This window comes from Peromyscus californicus, unplaced genomic scaffold, assembly GCF_007827085.1.
Source record: "Peromyscus californicus insignis strain IS unplaced genomic scaffold, ASM782708v3 Scaffold_5__1_contigs__length_169319896, whole genome shotgun sequence".
Taxonomy (NCBI): domain Eukaryota; kingdom Metazoa; phylum Chordata; class Mammalia; order Rodentia; family Cricetidae; genus Peromyscus; species Peromyscus californicus.
The window spans coordinates 66,321,453-66,334,246 of record NW_026294573.1 but is presented as its reverse complement, the minus strand read 5'-3'; the positions used below and the strand labels follow the sequence as shown (position 1 = coordinate 66,334,246).

At 36.5% G+C, this 12,794-nt stretch overlaps 1 protein-coding gene across 11 annotated transcripts in view; it reads left to right on the top strand.

The window, feature by feature from the left end:
• Positions 1 to 12,794, top strand: part of Cntln (centlein) — a 265,736-nt gene that overhangs the window by 61,890 nt on the left and 191,052 nt on the right. For 10 of the 11 annotated variants that reach the window (XM_052715950.1, XM_052715948.1, XM_052715951.1 and 7 more), the window contains 2 exons: positions 3,580 to 3,714; positions 4,311 to 4,490. In XM_052715950.1, coding sequence (XP_052571910.1) covers positions 3,580 to 3,714; positions 4,311 to 4,490 — 315 coding nt within the window. Of the gene's footprint in view, positions 1 to 1,943; positions 2,065 to 3,579; positions 3,715 to 4,310; positions 4,491 to 12,794 lie in introns of those variants that run through there. The other variant, XM_052715954.1, reaches the window with a different exon arrangement.

Here is a 12,794-nt window from a genome sequence, read left to right as displayed (position 1 = left end):
TCTCACTAGCCAGCTTTTACATCTTAAATTAACCCATTTCTGTAAATCTATACTTTGCCACATGGCTTGTGGCTTACTGGTACTTTACATCTTGCTTCTCCTGGCAGCGACTAGTAGCATCTCTTCTCCTCTCTTTCTCTTTTTTCTCTCTCTAGTTGGAATGTCCTGCCTAACCTTATTCTGCCTCACTATTAGCCAGACAGCTTTGTTTATCAACCAATCAGAGCAACACATATTCATAGCATATAGAACAACATCACCCATCACCTTACTCTGTTTTTATTTACAAATTAGGTCTATGTCTGTTTTCACATCTTACTAAATCATACAATTGCCAAACTTTAAATAATAAATAACTCACAGATGAACTTGCTCCTTGTGTCCTTCATGTTGTGAACTAATGTTTAGCTCCCTATAACGAGAAACCCTTGGTATGCATCCCTTTTTAGGGTTTGAACCTATTCTAGAATAGATAATAAATACTCTTAATTTTTTTCACTTCTTTGGAAGGATAGACCTATAGATGTTTTTATTTCTGAAGGGATTTAATGTTTATATCTTTGAATTTATAATTCTTATGGGTATTGGGTTTTTTTTTTGCTAAGAATTTGTGCATATCATTGTTACATTCTATTTTTTTTTCCGTTTTCCTCCAATACTTGGTTTGATGACTAACTCAATCTAATGAACCATTCATAGATTGTACTCTTGTTGCTGAAATTCCTTCCTGTGGGAGGCATAAGCAGTGTCTACTCCCCCTCAAGTCCCAGGGATAAGCTGAAGCATAGTTCTACCAAAGCTTATTTTGAGGAACCAATGAGTTTTTTAGGCTTCCTTATAGAGCTTAGGTGAGGGGTTACTTACAAGGGTATGTAACACGAATTTTAAAAGGTCTTGTAATAAAAGACCCAGAGCCAGATATTGGGGTGAAAGCTGAAAGATCAGAACAGCCAGCCACTAGCATATCTCTATGAAATCCTCAGCCTCAAGAGAGAGAGTTCCTATTTCCTCACACTTTATATGCCTTTCTGTGTCTTGCCATATTACTTCCGGGTATTAAAGGCATGTGTCACCACTGCCTGGTTCTGTTTCTCTCATGTATCCCAGTATGACCTTGAACTCACAGAGATCCAGATGAATCTCTGCCTCCCGAGTGATAGGATTAAAGGTGTGTGCCACCAGTGCCTGACCTCTATGCTTAATTTGATGACTGGCTCTGTCCTCTGATCCCCAGGTAAGCTTTATTGGGGTATACAATATATCACCACAGGGGTGTAGGTGTTCCTCCCCTACAAGGCTTCACCTGGATAGCTTTTACCTGGCAGACATGATGGTCTTTTCATGGCCACATAGATGGAGCAGATCTCTCCTAGTCTTCCTTGGCCTATATACTCCAGCCCTTCCTAAGTCTGTGTGCTACTAAGGCGGAGTTTGGGATAACAGGTAACAGGAGGGCCTCATGACCCTCTGCATCCCTCTACAGGGATGGATATATATAGTCAACAGGCCCAGCTGAGATAATTGTTTTGCAAGTGGACTCAGATGAACACTCCAAGATGGCGGTTCTTGGGCTCAGAGATAGTTGCCCACAACTTTATGGTTTGAAAAACTCATTCACTCTTGTATCTGGAGACATGATTAAGAGTGCTGTACCTGCATTGTCTGTGTACATTTTCCGTTAAAGGGGAAAGAGCTGAATTATATAGTGAGAAGAAATGGATATATCATAGTGTGTTCATCTTAGAGCCATATATTCCACCAGTGTAAGTGGATTACAACTGTATCCACTCATATGGATGAATTTGGTAGAAAATATTGAACAAAAATCGTGAGACACAGAACTTGTATAGTATGATTTAATATTTAGTATAAATAATGTTAAAAGTGAGGCCAACTAGATAATATATTAATAGGAATGTGTATTTCTTTAAACTGTTAAAAAGAAAAGGAAGATAAGAAAACAAGATACATCCTTCCAGTACAGCTGTTACCCCTGGAGTGATTGGTGGTGGTGGTGGTGGAGGGCACAGTTAGAAGATGAGGGGGATCTTTGGGACCTCACAGGTAATGGCAACATTGTGGTATTTCGTTGGGGAGTGCTTCTGCTTTTCTTTTTCCTCATTTTAACCCAATTACAGACATTAGTTTTAGATGTATTCAGTATCTAAAATATTTATAGTAGAAGTAAAATAAAAGGAACATTTAACAATACAACTTCTTTTTTTCTTTCTTTTCTTGTCAGTTGAGAACTGGTGCTGTCTTTAAATCATTCCTCACATTTAACTGTCATTCATTTTACCCTTGAATCTTGCTCTAGCTTTCATATATCTTCCAGTCCTTTGGAGAGGACTTAATAAGGAAAAGATACTGAAATATAAAATGAATAGATGTTCAGAGATTTGAGCATCATTGTTATACCAGAGATAGACTAAAGGTTAGTTTCTACTGAAGTTTTTATTTAAAACAAAAACAGAGCCAGACATGGTGGTATAGACCTGTAATGTTTAGTATTGGAAGTCTGAGGAATGAGGATTGCCATGAGCTTGAGCCCAGCTTGGCCTATGTATTAAGTTCATGCCAGCTAAGGCTAGAGGGAGACTGTGCCTGAGACAACCAACCAACCACAGAAATCTAAATAACAGTCAACAACAACAACACAACCCCGTCTTTTATTCTGTTGTGTCCGCTTCTTGGTTGCAGACAAATGCTGACACTGCTGGATCTGACTTGTAGGCTTCAAATAAGTGTGTGAGGCCAGAGAGCAAGTGCTGGCTAAGTGCTGGCTGAAGGGATGGAGATGTCAGTGAAAGTCGCAGGAATCTAGGGAGGAGATAGTAGCAGGATATGGGGTTTGGTTTGAAGTGGCAGTAGACAGTCCAGTAGAATTTGTTCCTGAAGGTTACAAATATGAAAGAGATTACTGGGATAGGGTTAGGGCTGATGCTGTGTCCCACAGTGTCACAAAGAGGCATTTTCTGAGAGCAAAGCTATAAATAGAAGAAGAGGCAGCTAAGAATTGAATGCAATCTTCTATTCCCCAATTAGGTATAGAATAAACATCTAGCTAGTGTGAATGATATTTAGCTATAATTACTATAATCTTAGTCTTCTGTCTGGAACAAAATATTTTGGTACCCAACTTGGCCCTTTTTATTTTTATTTTCTGAATTGATTCATTCATTCACAAAACCACAGTTGGTTTCCTAGAACTGTTTTCTAAATGTTACCCAATAAGAGAATAATTATATCTTATTTTAACTATACATACATTTTCCTTGTTAGAATTTTAAATCTAAATTTGGTATCTTTCTCTTTCCATATACTCAAATCTGTTTGCTTTCAATGTATGGTTTAGTATTTAGTATTAAGTTTTTGATTTGTTTCATTCTAAACTAATATATAGGCACCATGCTTGCACTCTGTAGATGACAGTCCATGGATGTGGTGCTGGAAGTGAGAACTGTGGTGTCAGACTTTACTATTAAAGCTAACATTAACAACTAAGATATAAATCCCATGAAATGAGCTGTTTTTTCCTTAGACGTGCCAGCTTACAATTGATTTAAATCCTTCTCACAGACTGAATCAGTCCTAAGACAGGAAATAAATGACCTTGTAAAACAGAAGACTATGGTTGATGAAGAAAATGTCTTCTTGAGGAAAAAATTCAGTGATTTACAGAAGAAATTTAAAGATAAAAGCCAAGAAGTTAAGGTGTGTTGACTCGTGCATGGCTTTACAGTACCTTTGCTTTGAAGTCCCCCTTGAAGTTTTGCTAACCCTTGTGGCACAGAAAGTGACAGGCTTGCCGGAAAATTGCCTTAGGCCCTGCTGTACCACACAGTTTTCTCAAATGCAAAAACTCTGATAAAGATGCTTTAAAGCTGAGACTCAGAGCTTTATAACTTACAGATAAATAGTTAATGATGGGAATGGAGCTAAGAAAGTAGGAGTGTGAATATGTGGCTTCTAGTAATTAGATTCTGATGGGACTGGCATTATTAATTGATAAAACCCAGGTCTGGGAGGATATGTCTGTGTGGGTCTCAAAAATAGCTGGGGACAGCATCAAAGGCAGCTTGATCAATTAATGGGCTCTTTGCAAATGTGTACTCATCAAAGCTGTCATCCAGTGAAAAAATATGACCCATCCACCTGCATGAAAAGAGGCCAATAAAGTACACAGGTGACCTTGGCCATCAAATATAGAAGAAGCTGCTGTGGGGATGAAACTGCACAGTTTGTATTTCCTGATTCATTCTCACCTTTCTTTCCCCTTGTTTATCGGCCCTTACGGTACTCTTCTACAGGACACCAAGGAATGTGTACAGAATAAAGAAGAGCAAAACAGACTGTTTATAAAAAACCTGGAGGAGGAAAATGAGAAATTACGTACACGCTGTGCTGACCTGCTAAATGACCTGGAGAAACTGAGGAACCAGGAAGCACACTGGAGAAAAGAAAAACACAGTGTGGAGGCGAAAGTAAAGGTATAGGACAAGAGCTGAACCCATGCTGCTGTTCTGGGTCCAACCTCTTACAGGAAGTTTAGTCCGTGTTTTTTCTTTAAATAACAAGTTAGATATTCAGATCCACCAGTGGGAACTAGCATTAATTTATATTCTTTCACTTAAGACCCATAGCTTTTTAAATATTGATGTTGCAAAGCAGGAAACTGACTTCAAATAGTTATCCTAAAATGTAATCATTAAAAAATAAAGGCTATTGCTTTTGAAATAAAGTATGTTTTGAAAAATACACTTAGAACCATTGGTTCAGCTTTTTAAAATTAAGGCTTACTTTTTCAAAATGGTCTAGAATTCATTACAATACATTTTGGAGACTCTTTTCTGCTTCCTTTAAAGTTACCATGTTAAAAAAAAACCCACAAAACATTTAAAAATACATATGGTTCTATGAAAATGTTTTCTTTGGCTTAAAGGGAAGAGTAAAATTTTATTAGAGGATAAAAGTCTTTGTAATATTCTCTATAATATCCTCCCATCCATTTTGAGCATCATTTAGAAATAAAACATCGTTCTCTGGTATTCTCTTTGTCTTGAGGTTTCTGTTAATTTATTTTCCCATTAAATTTCAAATTTCTCTTTTATCATATGATGAAAAAGACCGAAATAAGTAAGGCTAGTGAATATGGCAGTATTTTTGTGTGTGTACACAAGGAAAGAATATCTCAGTGTATGTTTGCATATATCCATCAATACATTTTAGTTAAATAATTGTGTGTATGTGTATGTTTTCATGTTGAATAAGTGTGCATGAATATTGATAAGGGGAGAGGGATATGTTGGGGTGTGACTCTATCAATTGTAGATATTTTATACGGTTCAACAACCTAGTGAACCAATGAGCCATTGGGGTCATTGAATCTTGATTTTTTAAAAAATTTTTATTATTTTCTTTTAAAGTTAAACCTTTAAAAATTTGGTAGTTTTATAAGGGTAAGTGATGCTGCCTTGTATTCCTTTACAATTACATGACTGTTTGGATATTGTTTGTATTTTTTGTGTCATTCAAATAATCAATTCTGTGGTTTGCTCTTGTTTTTTAGTTGGGTAGCAATTTTGTACCTTGAATATGATTAATTGGCCTTTAAAAGTTTGTGAATTGATAAGAATCTGTGTCTCATTCCCTTCTTTAATGTTTTTGATTTAATAATTTTATGTGATAAAAATTTCCTTCTCTAAAGTATTTGATTGTTTATACCTCATGAGATTCAATAGTTTATTGATTTGAGATTCAATCTCTCTTTTCAAATTTCCTTGTTTGAATGTGTTTGTTTATAGACTGTTATTTTTGTGATGTGAGGTATTATAGTTTTGTAATTTTAACCAATATTAGGTAGCAAAGTCTACTTTATTTTTGGTAAGGCCTTTATGTAATCTTTCACTAGGATATAATATTAAGAACAATTTTGTTAGTAAATTCCATTAAGAAGCAAATGGTTCCATGTTTAATTTAAAAACTAATTTTGAGAGAATTATTATTCTACCACTCAAGAGTGTAGAATATGGTGCTACAGTATCCTCTAAACACTCTTTCTCCATTCTGGTTTATGTGTGCATGGACCTTAGCCAGAAACACTCATAGGTATGGAAAATATACTAATTTTCTCTCCTATATATATATTTATTTTCAGTTGTCTCTGGTAAAGTTATAGTGAGATTTTTTTTTTTTTTTTTATTTTATTTTATTTTTTTTTTTAATTTATTTTGCAATACAATTCAGTTCTACATATCGGTCACGGATTCCCTTGTTCTCCCCCCTCCCGTCCCCCTCACCTCCCCCCCAACGCCCCCCCCCCATTCCCATCTCCTCCAGGGCAAAGCCTTCCCCACAGACTGAGGTCAACCTGGTAGACTCAGTCCAGGTAGGTCTAGTCCCCTCCTCCCAGGCCGAGCCAAACAATCCTGCATAGGCCCCAGGTTTCAAACAGCCAACTCATGCAATGAGCACAAGATCTGGTCCCACTGCCTGGATGCCTCCCAAACAGATCAAGCCAATCAACTGTCTCTCCCATTCGGAGGGCCTGATCCAGTGTGGACCCCTCAGCCATTGGTTCATAGTTCATGTGTTTCCATTCATTTGGCTATTTGTCCCTGTGCTTTATCCAACCTTGGTCTCAACAATTCTCGCTCATATAAACCCTCCTCATTCTCGTTAATTGGACTCCCAGAGATCCACCCAGGGCCTAGTCATGGATCTCTGCATCCAGATCCCTCAGTAGTTGGATGAGGTTTCTAGCACAACAATTAGGGTGTTTGGCCATCCCATCACCAGAGTAGGTCAGTTCGGGCTGTCTCTCGACCATTGCCAGCAGTCTGTTGTGTGGGTATCTTTGTGGATTTCTGTGGGCCTCTCTAGCACTTTGCTTCTTCCTGTTCTCATGTGGTCTTCATTTACCATGGTCTCCTATTCCTTGTTCTCCCTCTCTGTTGTTGATCCAGCTGGGATCTCCCGCTCCCCCAAGCTCTCTTTCCCTCGACCCTCGCCTTTCATTACCCCCACTCATGTCCAGGCTGTTCATGTAGATCTCATTCCATTTCTCTGTCATTGGGCGATCCCTGTGTCTTTCTTGGGGTCCTGTTTTCCGGGTAGCCTCCCTGGTGATGTGAGTAGCAGACAATTCATCCTTGTTTCATGTCTAGTATCCTGCTATGAGTGAGTACATACCATGTTTGTCTTTCTGAGTCTGGGTTACCTCACTCAGGATGATTTTTTCTAGATCCATCCATTTGTTTGCAAACCTCATGATGCCATTGTTTTTTTCTGCTGAGTAGTATTCCATTGTGTATATGTACCACATTTTGTTTATCCATTCTTCAGTTGAAGGGCATCTGGGTTGTTTCCATGTTCTGGCTATTACAAACAATGCTGATATGAACATAGCTGAACAAGTGCTCTTATGGTGTGGTTGAGCATTTCTTGGGTATATGCCCAAGAGTGGTATAGCTGGATCTTGGGGGAGATTGATTCCCAATTTTCTAAGAAAGCGCCATATTGATTTCCAAAGTGGTTGTACAAGCTTGCATTCCCACCAGCAGTGGAGGAGAGTTCCCCTAGCTCCACATCCTCTCCAGCATAAGGTGTCTTCAGTGTTTTTGATCTTAGCCATTCTGACAGGCGTAAGGTGGTATCTCAGAGTTGTTTTGATTTGCATTTCCCTGATGATTAGGGATGTTGAGCAATTCCTTAAATGTCTTTCAGCCATTTGAGTTTCCTCTGTTGAGAATTCTCTGTTTAGTTCTATAGCCCATTTCTTAATTGGACTGTTGGGCATTTTGATGTCTAATTTCTTGAGTTCCTTATATATTCTGGATATCAGTCCTCTGTCAGATGTGGGGTTGGTGAAGATCTTTTCCCATTCTGTAGGCTGTCGCTTTGCCTTGTTGACCGTATCCTTTGCTCTACAAAAGCTTCTCAGTTTCAAAAGGTCCCATTGATTGATTGTTTCTCTCAGAGTCTGTGCTACTGGTGTTCTATTTAGGAAGTAGTCTCCAATGCCAATGCGTTCAAGACTACTTCCTACTTTCTCTTCTAGCAGGTTCAGAGTAGCTGGATTTATGTTGAGGTCCTTGATCCACTTGGACTTAAGTTTTGTGCACGGTGATAAATATGGATCTATTTGCAGCCTTCTACATGTTGATATCCAGTTTTGCCAGCACCATTTGTTGAAGATGCTTTCTTTTTTCCATTGTGCACTTTTGGCTTCTTTGTCAAAAATTATATGTTCATAGGTGTGCGGATTAATGTCAGGGTCTTCAATTCGATTCCATTGGTCCACATGTCGGTTTCTATGCCAGTACCAAGCTGTTTTTATTACTGTAGCTCTATAGTAGAGCTTGAAGTCAGGGATCGTGATGCCTCCAGAAGGTTATGATTTTTAAGTTAGATTTTAAGGTTTTGAGTAAATTGCCAGGCTCTATTCTAAATAGCTGTGTATGAGGTTTTTTATTTTTAAATATCTTTGTTAATAATATTGTCTGCCTATTTTTTACTGTAATTAACCTAGTGACAGTTGTGACATGGTATCTCATTGCATGCTTGCTTTGGGGGTCTTGGTTTTTGTAGTAATGGGGATCAAACCTAGAGCCCTGTACATGATAACTAAATGTTCTACCACTGAGTTATATCCCCAGTTCTCATTCTGACTTTAATTTGCATTTTCCTTGTGACTAATGATGTTGAGCATCTTTTCATTTGTTACTGATCATTTGCATATCTTTGGAGAACTGTCTATGCAAATGTACTATATATAAGTCCCTCACCAGACACAGAATTTGAAACTATTTTGTTGAGTTTTTTGGATGGATTTTTACTTCTTTTTTATATATATATAAAATATATATAATAGACATATATATATATATATTAGACTAATAACAATGAAAGTGTCTTGTTATACCAGTCTGATCTTTTTCTGCTGAGTTTACATAAACTATAAGGTGTACTGTAAGTTATTATATTATATATATGTATTATGTATAAGCTATTATATTATATATACAATATAAGTTATATTGTACCAGTCTTATCTTTTGTACCGAGTTTACAAGTTTATATAAACTCATTAGCAAACATGAGCATCATTCTAAAATACAGCTTTCTGTGGTATTATCATTGTCTTGATGATTTTGTTTATTTTCCCATTAAATTTCAAATTTCTCTTTTATCGTGTATTTTATTGAAAATGACAGAAACAAATAAGGCTAGCTTTTTCTCCTCCAATATCTGGGTCTATCAACTTATACTGTCATGAGCTAATGGTGTTCATTTAAACACAAAGATGTTTTGCATTTTTATGACTCTTGTCTACTTTTGTTGTTGATCATTTTTTGGGGGTGATATAAGAAACCAATGTATAATCTAAGATCATGAAGCCTGGATCCTATCTTCTCTTTTATAGCTTACTATATTATGTATATATAATTTTTTATCCATTCTTAGTTAACTTTTTTGTTTGCCCTCTTTACTTTTGTATCTTGTCCACTCCATTTTGCTGGTCCCCTTGTTTCCTCCCGAATAATATTTTCTCTGCTTTCAATACACACACACACACACACACACACACACACACACACACACACCTAGATTCTGAGTAGGAGAGAAAATAAGCCATGTTTTGTCTTACTGATAACTTTTTAATGTGGTGTGGGATATAGGTTCAACTTTTTTCACTCACATCTTTCAGTTCTACCACTTGTTGAAAATAAGTTTTCTTTTTTCAGTATATTATGTCTGCATCCTTATTGAATACCGTTTACTGTTATATGAGTTTATTTCTGGAGCTCAGTTCTGTTCCTTTGCTTATATGTCTACTCTCATGCCTTTGCCACACTGTGTTGAGTACTGTCAATTTGTAGCAAATTTTGCATATTGGATGTGTGTCTTTGTGTTTCTTTTCTAAAGTTAGCTATGCCCAGTCTCTTCTATTTATGTGTGAATTTTAGAATCAGTGTTTCCATTTCTACAAAACAAGTCAGATTTCATCAAAGGGGAGAAGAAAGACAATACATAAAATATATATAGTGTTCTGGAATATTAGTTTAAGATGTGTTACATTCATTTATGCTGTGGAATATTTGTTTAATGATGCAAAGATATGTTACATTCTTTTATGTTGCACTTGTTTAACTCTGTAAAGCTGTGTTACTTTGCCTGTCTGAAACACTTGATTGGTTTAATAAAGAGCTGAACGGCCAATAGCTAGGCAGGAGAGAGAAATAGGCAGGGCTGCCAGGAAGAGAGAATAAATAGGGGGAAAAATCTAGGTGTGGGAGAAGAGAGAAAAACAAGAAGAGAACTAGGAACAAGAAAAGGAGAGGAGGAGAATGCCAAGGGCCAGCCACCCAGCCACACAACCAACCATGGAGTAAGAAGGGAAGAAAGACATACAGAATAGAGAAAGGTAAAAAGCCTGAAGGCAATTTCCCCTTTTTTTGTCTAATACATAATAAAAAAATAAAAAATGTTATAACTATTATAAGAAAAACTATATACAATAAGTACAGTAACTATATATATATATATATATATATATATATATATGCAATAAACACATCAACAGTGTCTAGTCCATTTGCATTTGACAAATCCAGAGAAAATATTCCATTACCTGTCCTATTTTGTTGAGTCCAAAATGTACCTAATTCACTTTCTATCCTAACTTACATTACTGACAGATTACTATCTTACGTCTTTCAAACTTAAACACTTAATACCTCTTAGTGAGTTTCTTTTCTGAATTTCTTAACAAGGAAAATTGTAACTACAACTCAACTCTCTAATCTTCAACTCCCTCAGAGACCTGAGAAGGAAATAATATTACCTAGTAAAACAGGAAGTGCAAACAAGGGACTTCTTGGTTTCTCAGAAAATTGGGAATCGATCTACCTCAAGACCCAGCCATACCACTCTTGGGCATATACCCAAGGAATGCTCAATCATACCACAAAGATACATGCTCAACTATGTTCATTGCAACACTATTTGTAATAGCCAGAACCTGGAAACAACCTAGATGCCCGTCAACTGAAGAATGGATTAAGAAAATGTGGTACATATACATAATGGAGTACTACTCAGCAGAGAAAAACAATGACAGCATGAAATTTGCAGGCAAATGGATGGAACTAGAAAATATCATCCTGAGTGAGGTAACCCAAACCCAGAAGGACAAACATGGTATGTACTCACTCATAAGTGGATACTAGATATAAAGCAAAGAACAGTCAAACTGCAACCTACAGAACCAGGGAGGCTACATAGCAGGGGGTATGCTAGGATGACTGTGGCTTATAATAAGTTTTGGTTTTACTCAATCACTGGGCAAGCCTCAGTGAAACATTTCACTTTAGGATAAGAATTTGTACTGTATCAAGCTGATAATAGAAAAAATAAATAAATAAAAATTAAAAAAAAACAAGCGACTTCTAAAAAATGAGAATATATGTAGGCTTAGAAGAGAGAGGAAAATGAATATAGACAGTTATACAAAGAAATAGAAAGTTTTAAAAATTAGATCTTAAAAGAGAAAGTAAAAGTAATATAAATAATAAACCACGTAAAGATGGAAGTCACACAGAGAGTCTGGATTATATTGTCTTTGGGATTTTTAACTGCAGAGAGAAATTTTATTGTAAAAACTGTGGAGTTAAGTCAATATGCATATTTTAAAGATATCTTGATTTCAAAATTTATGTCTAAGGATATATGTTGCTTTGGAAAAGAGGTTCTGCTTTTGTTTCCACAGAAGACGATTACCTATGGATTGCTTCCAGGCTAATATGGTTTGACCAGCCAAGACTCCCTGAAAGGTCTCTAATGACACCATGGCCCAGATCATCCAACATCCAAAATCAACTTCAAGGCAACTGCCTCAGAGAATATAGCATCACAGGCTACTCCAGTCAGGACTTGACCATAATCCTAAAATTTTCTTTGTGTCCCCATAAGATTACCAGGGCCCTCTATCAGCAGGAAGTAGCCTAGAAAACTGTTTCCACATTCCCCAAAACTGGATTATAGGTATTTCTCTTTGTTTAGATTGTTAGTCGCAAATTGTTATTGGTTATAGTCAATCTCTTTCTAAAAGAAGAAAGGGGGATATGATATAGAAATGTAGGATATAGATATGAGAGAATGAAAGGATAGATTATTGAATCTACTTTTAAAGAGCAACAACTTGTTTAAAAATGTTTTACATTGCTATGGATTTTAGTTTATTGATACAAATTTAAAGTTAATCTCGAAAAATCAAAAAAAAAAGTTAATTTTGTTATACTGTATGTATATTTCTACTCTGGTTTAAAGTATTTTGTTTGTGCAACTCATTTGAAATTGTAGTATATAGTTGAGAAATACAGATTAATAATTAGTCATCTGTGGTCATCAAACTTATGTTAGTTAAGTTTTCTAGGTATACATAGATATATTTCAATTAGGTAGGTAATCTTCAAACACTTCAAAGACCTACAGAATATGACATTTAAAATGTTTTTAGAACTCTGACTTTCTGGCCATTGAGACATGTCTGCTCCTGGCAGCACCAATCTACTTCAGAGAAGATAATGGGCATTGAAGAAACTCATTATGGAACTTGCTTTCTTTGTGGCAAAAGTTAGCCACTGGGCAAAAAAGTGCCCTTGTGTTGGGTGCTTGATAATATGTTGTATTAAGTGGACATGCATGACCCATAGGAAGGTGACCACTGAACTTTGCAAGGCAAATGATTCTTTAGGTTCCTGCTTCACGGAGGAGACTGCCAAACATTCTAC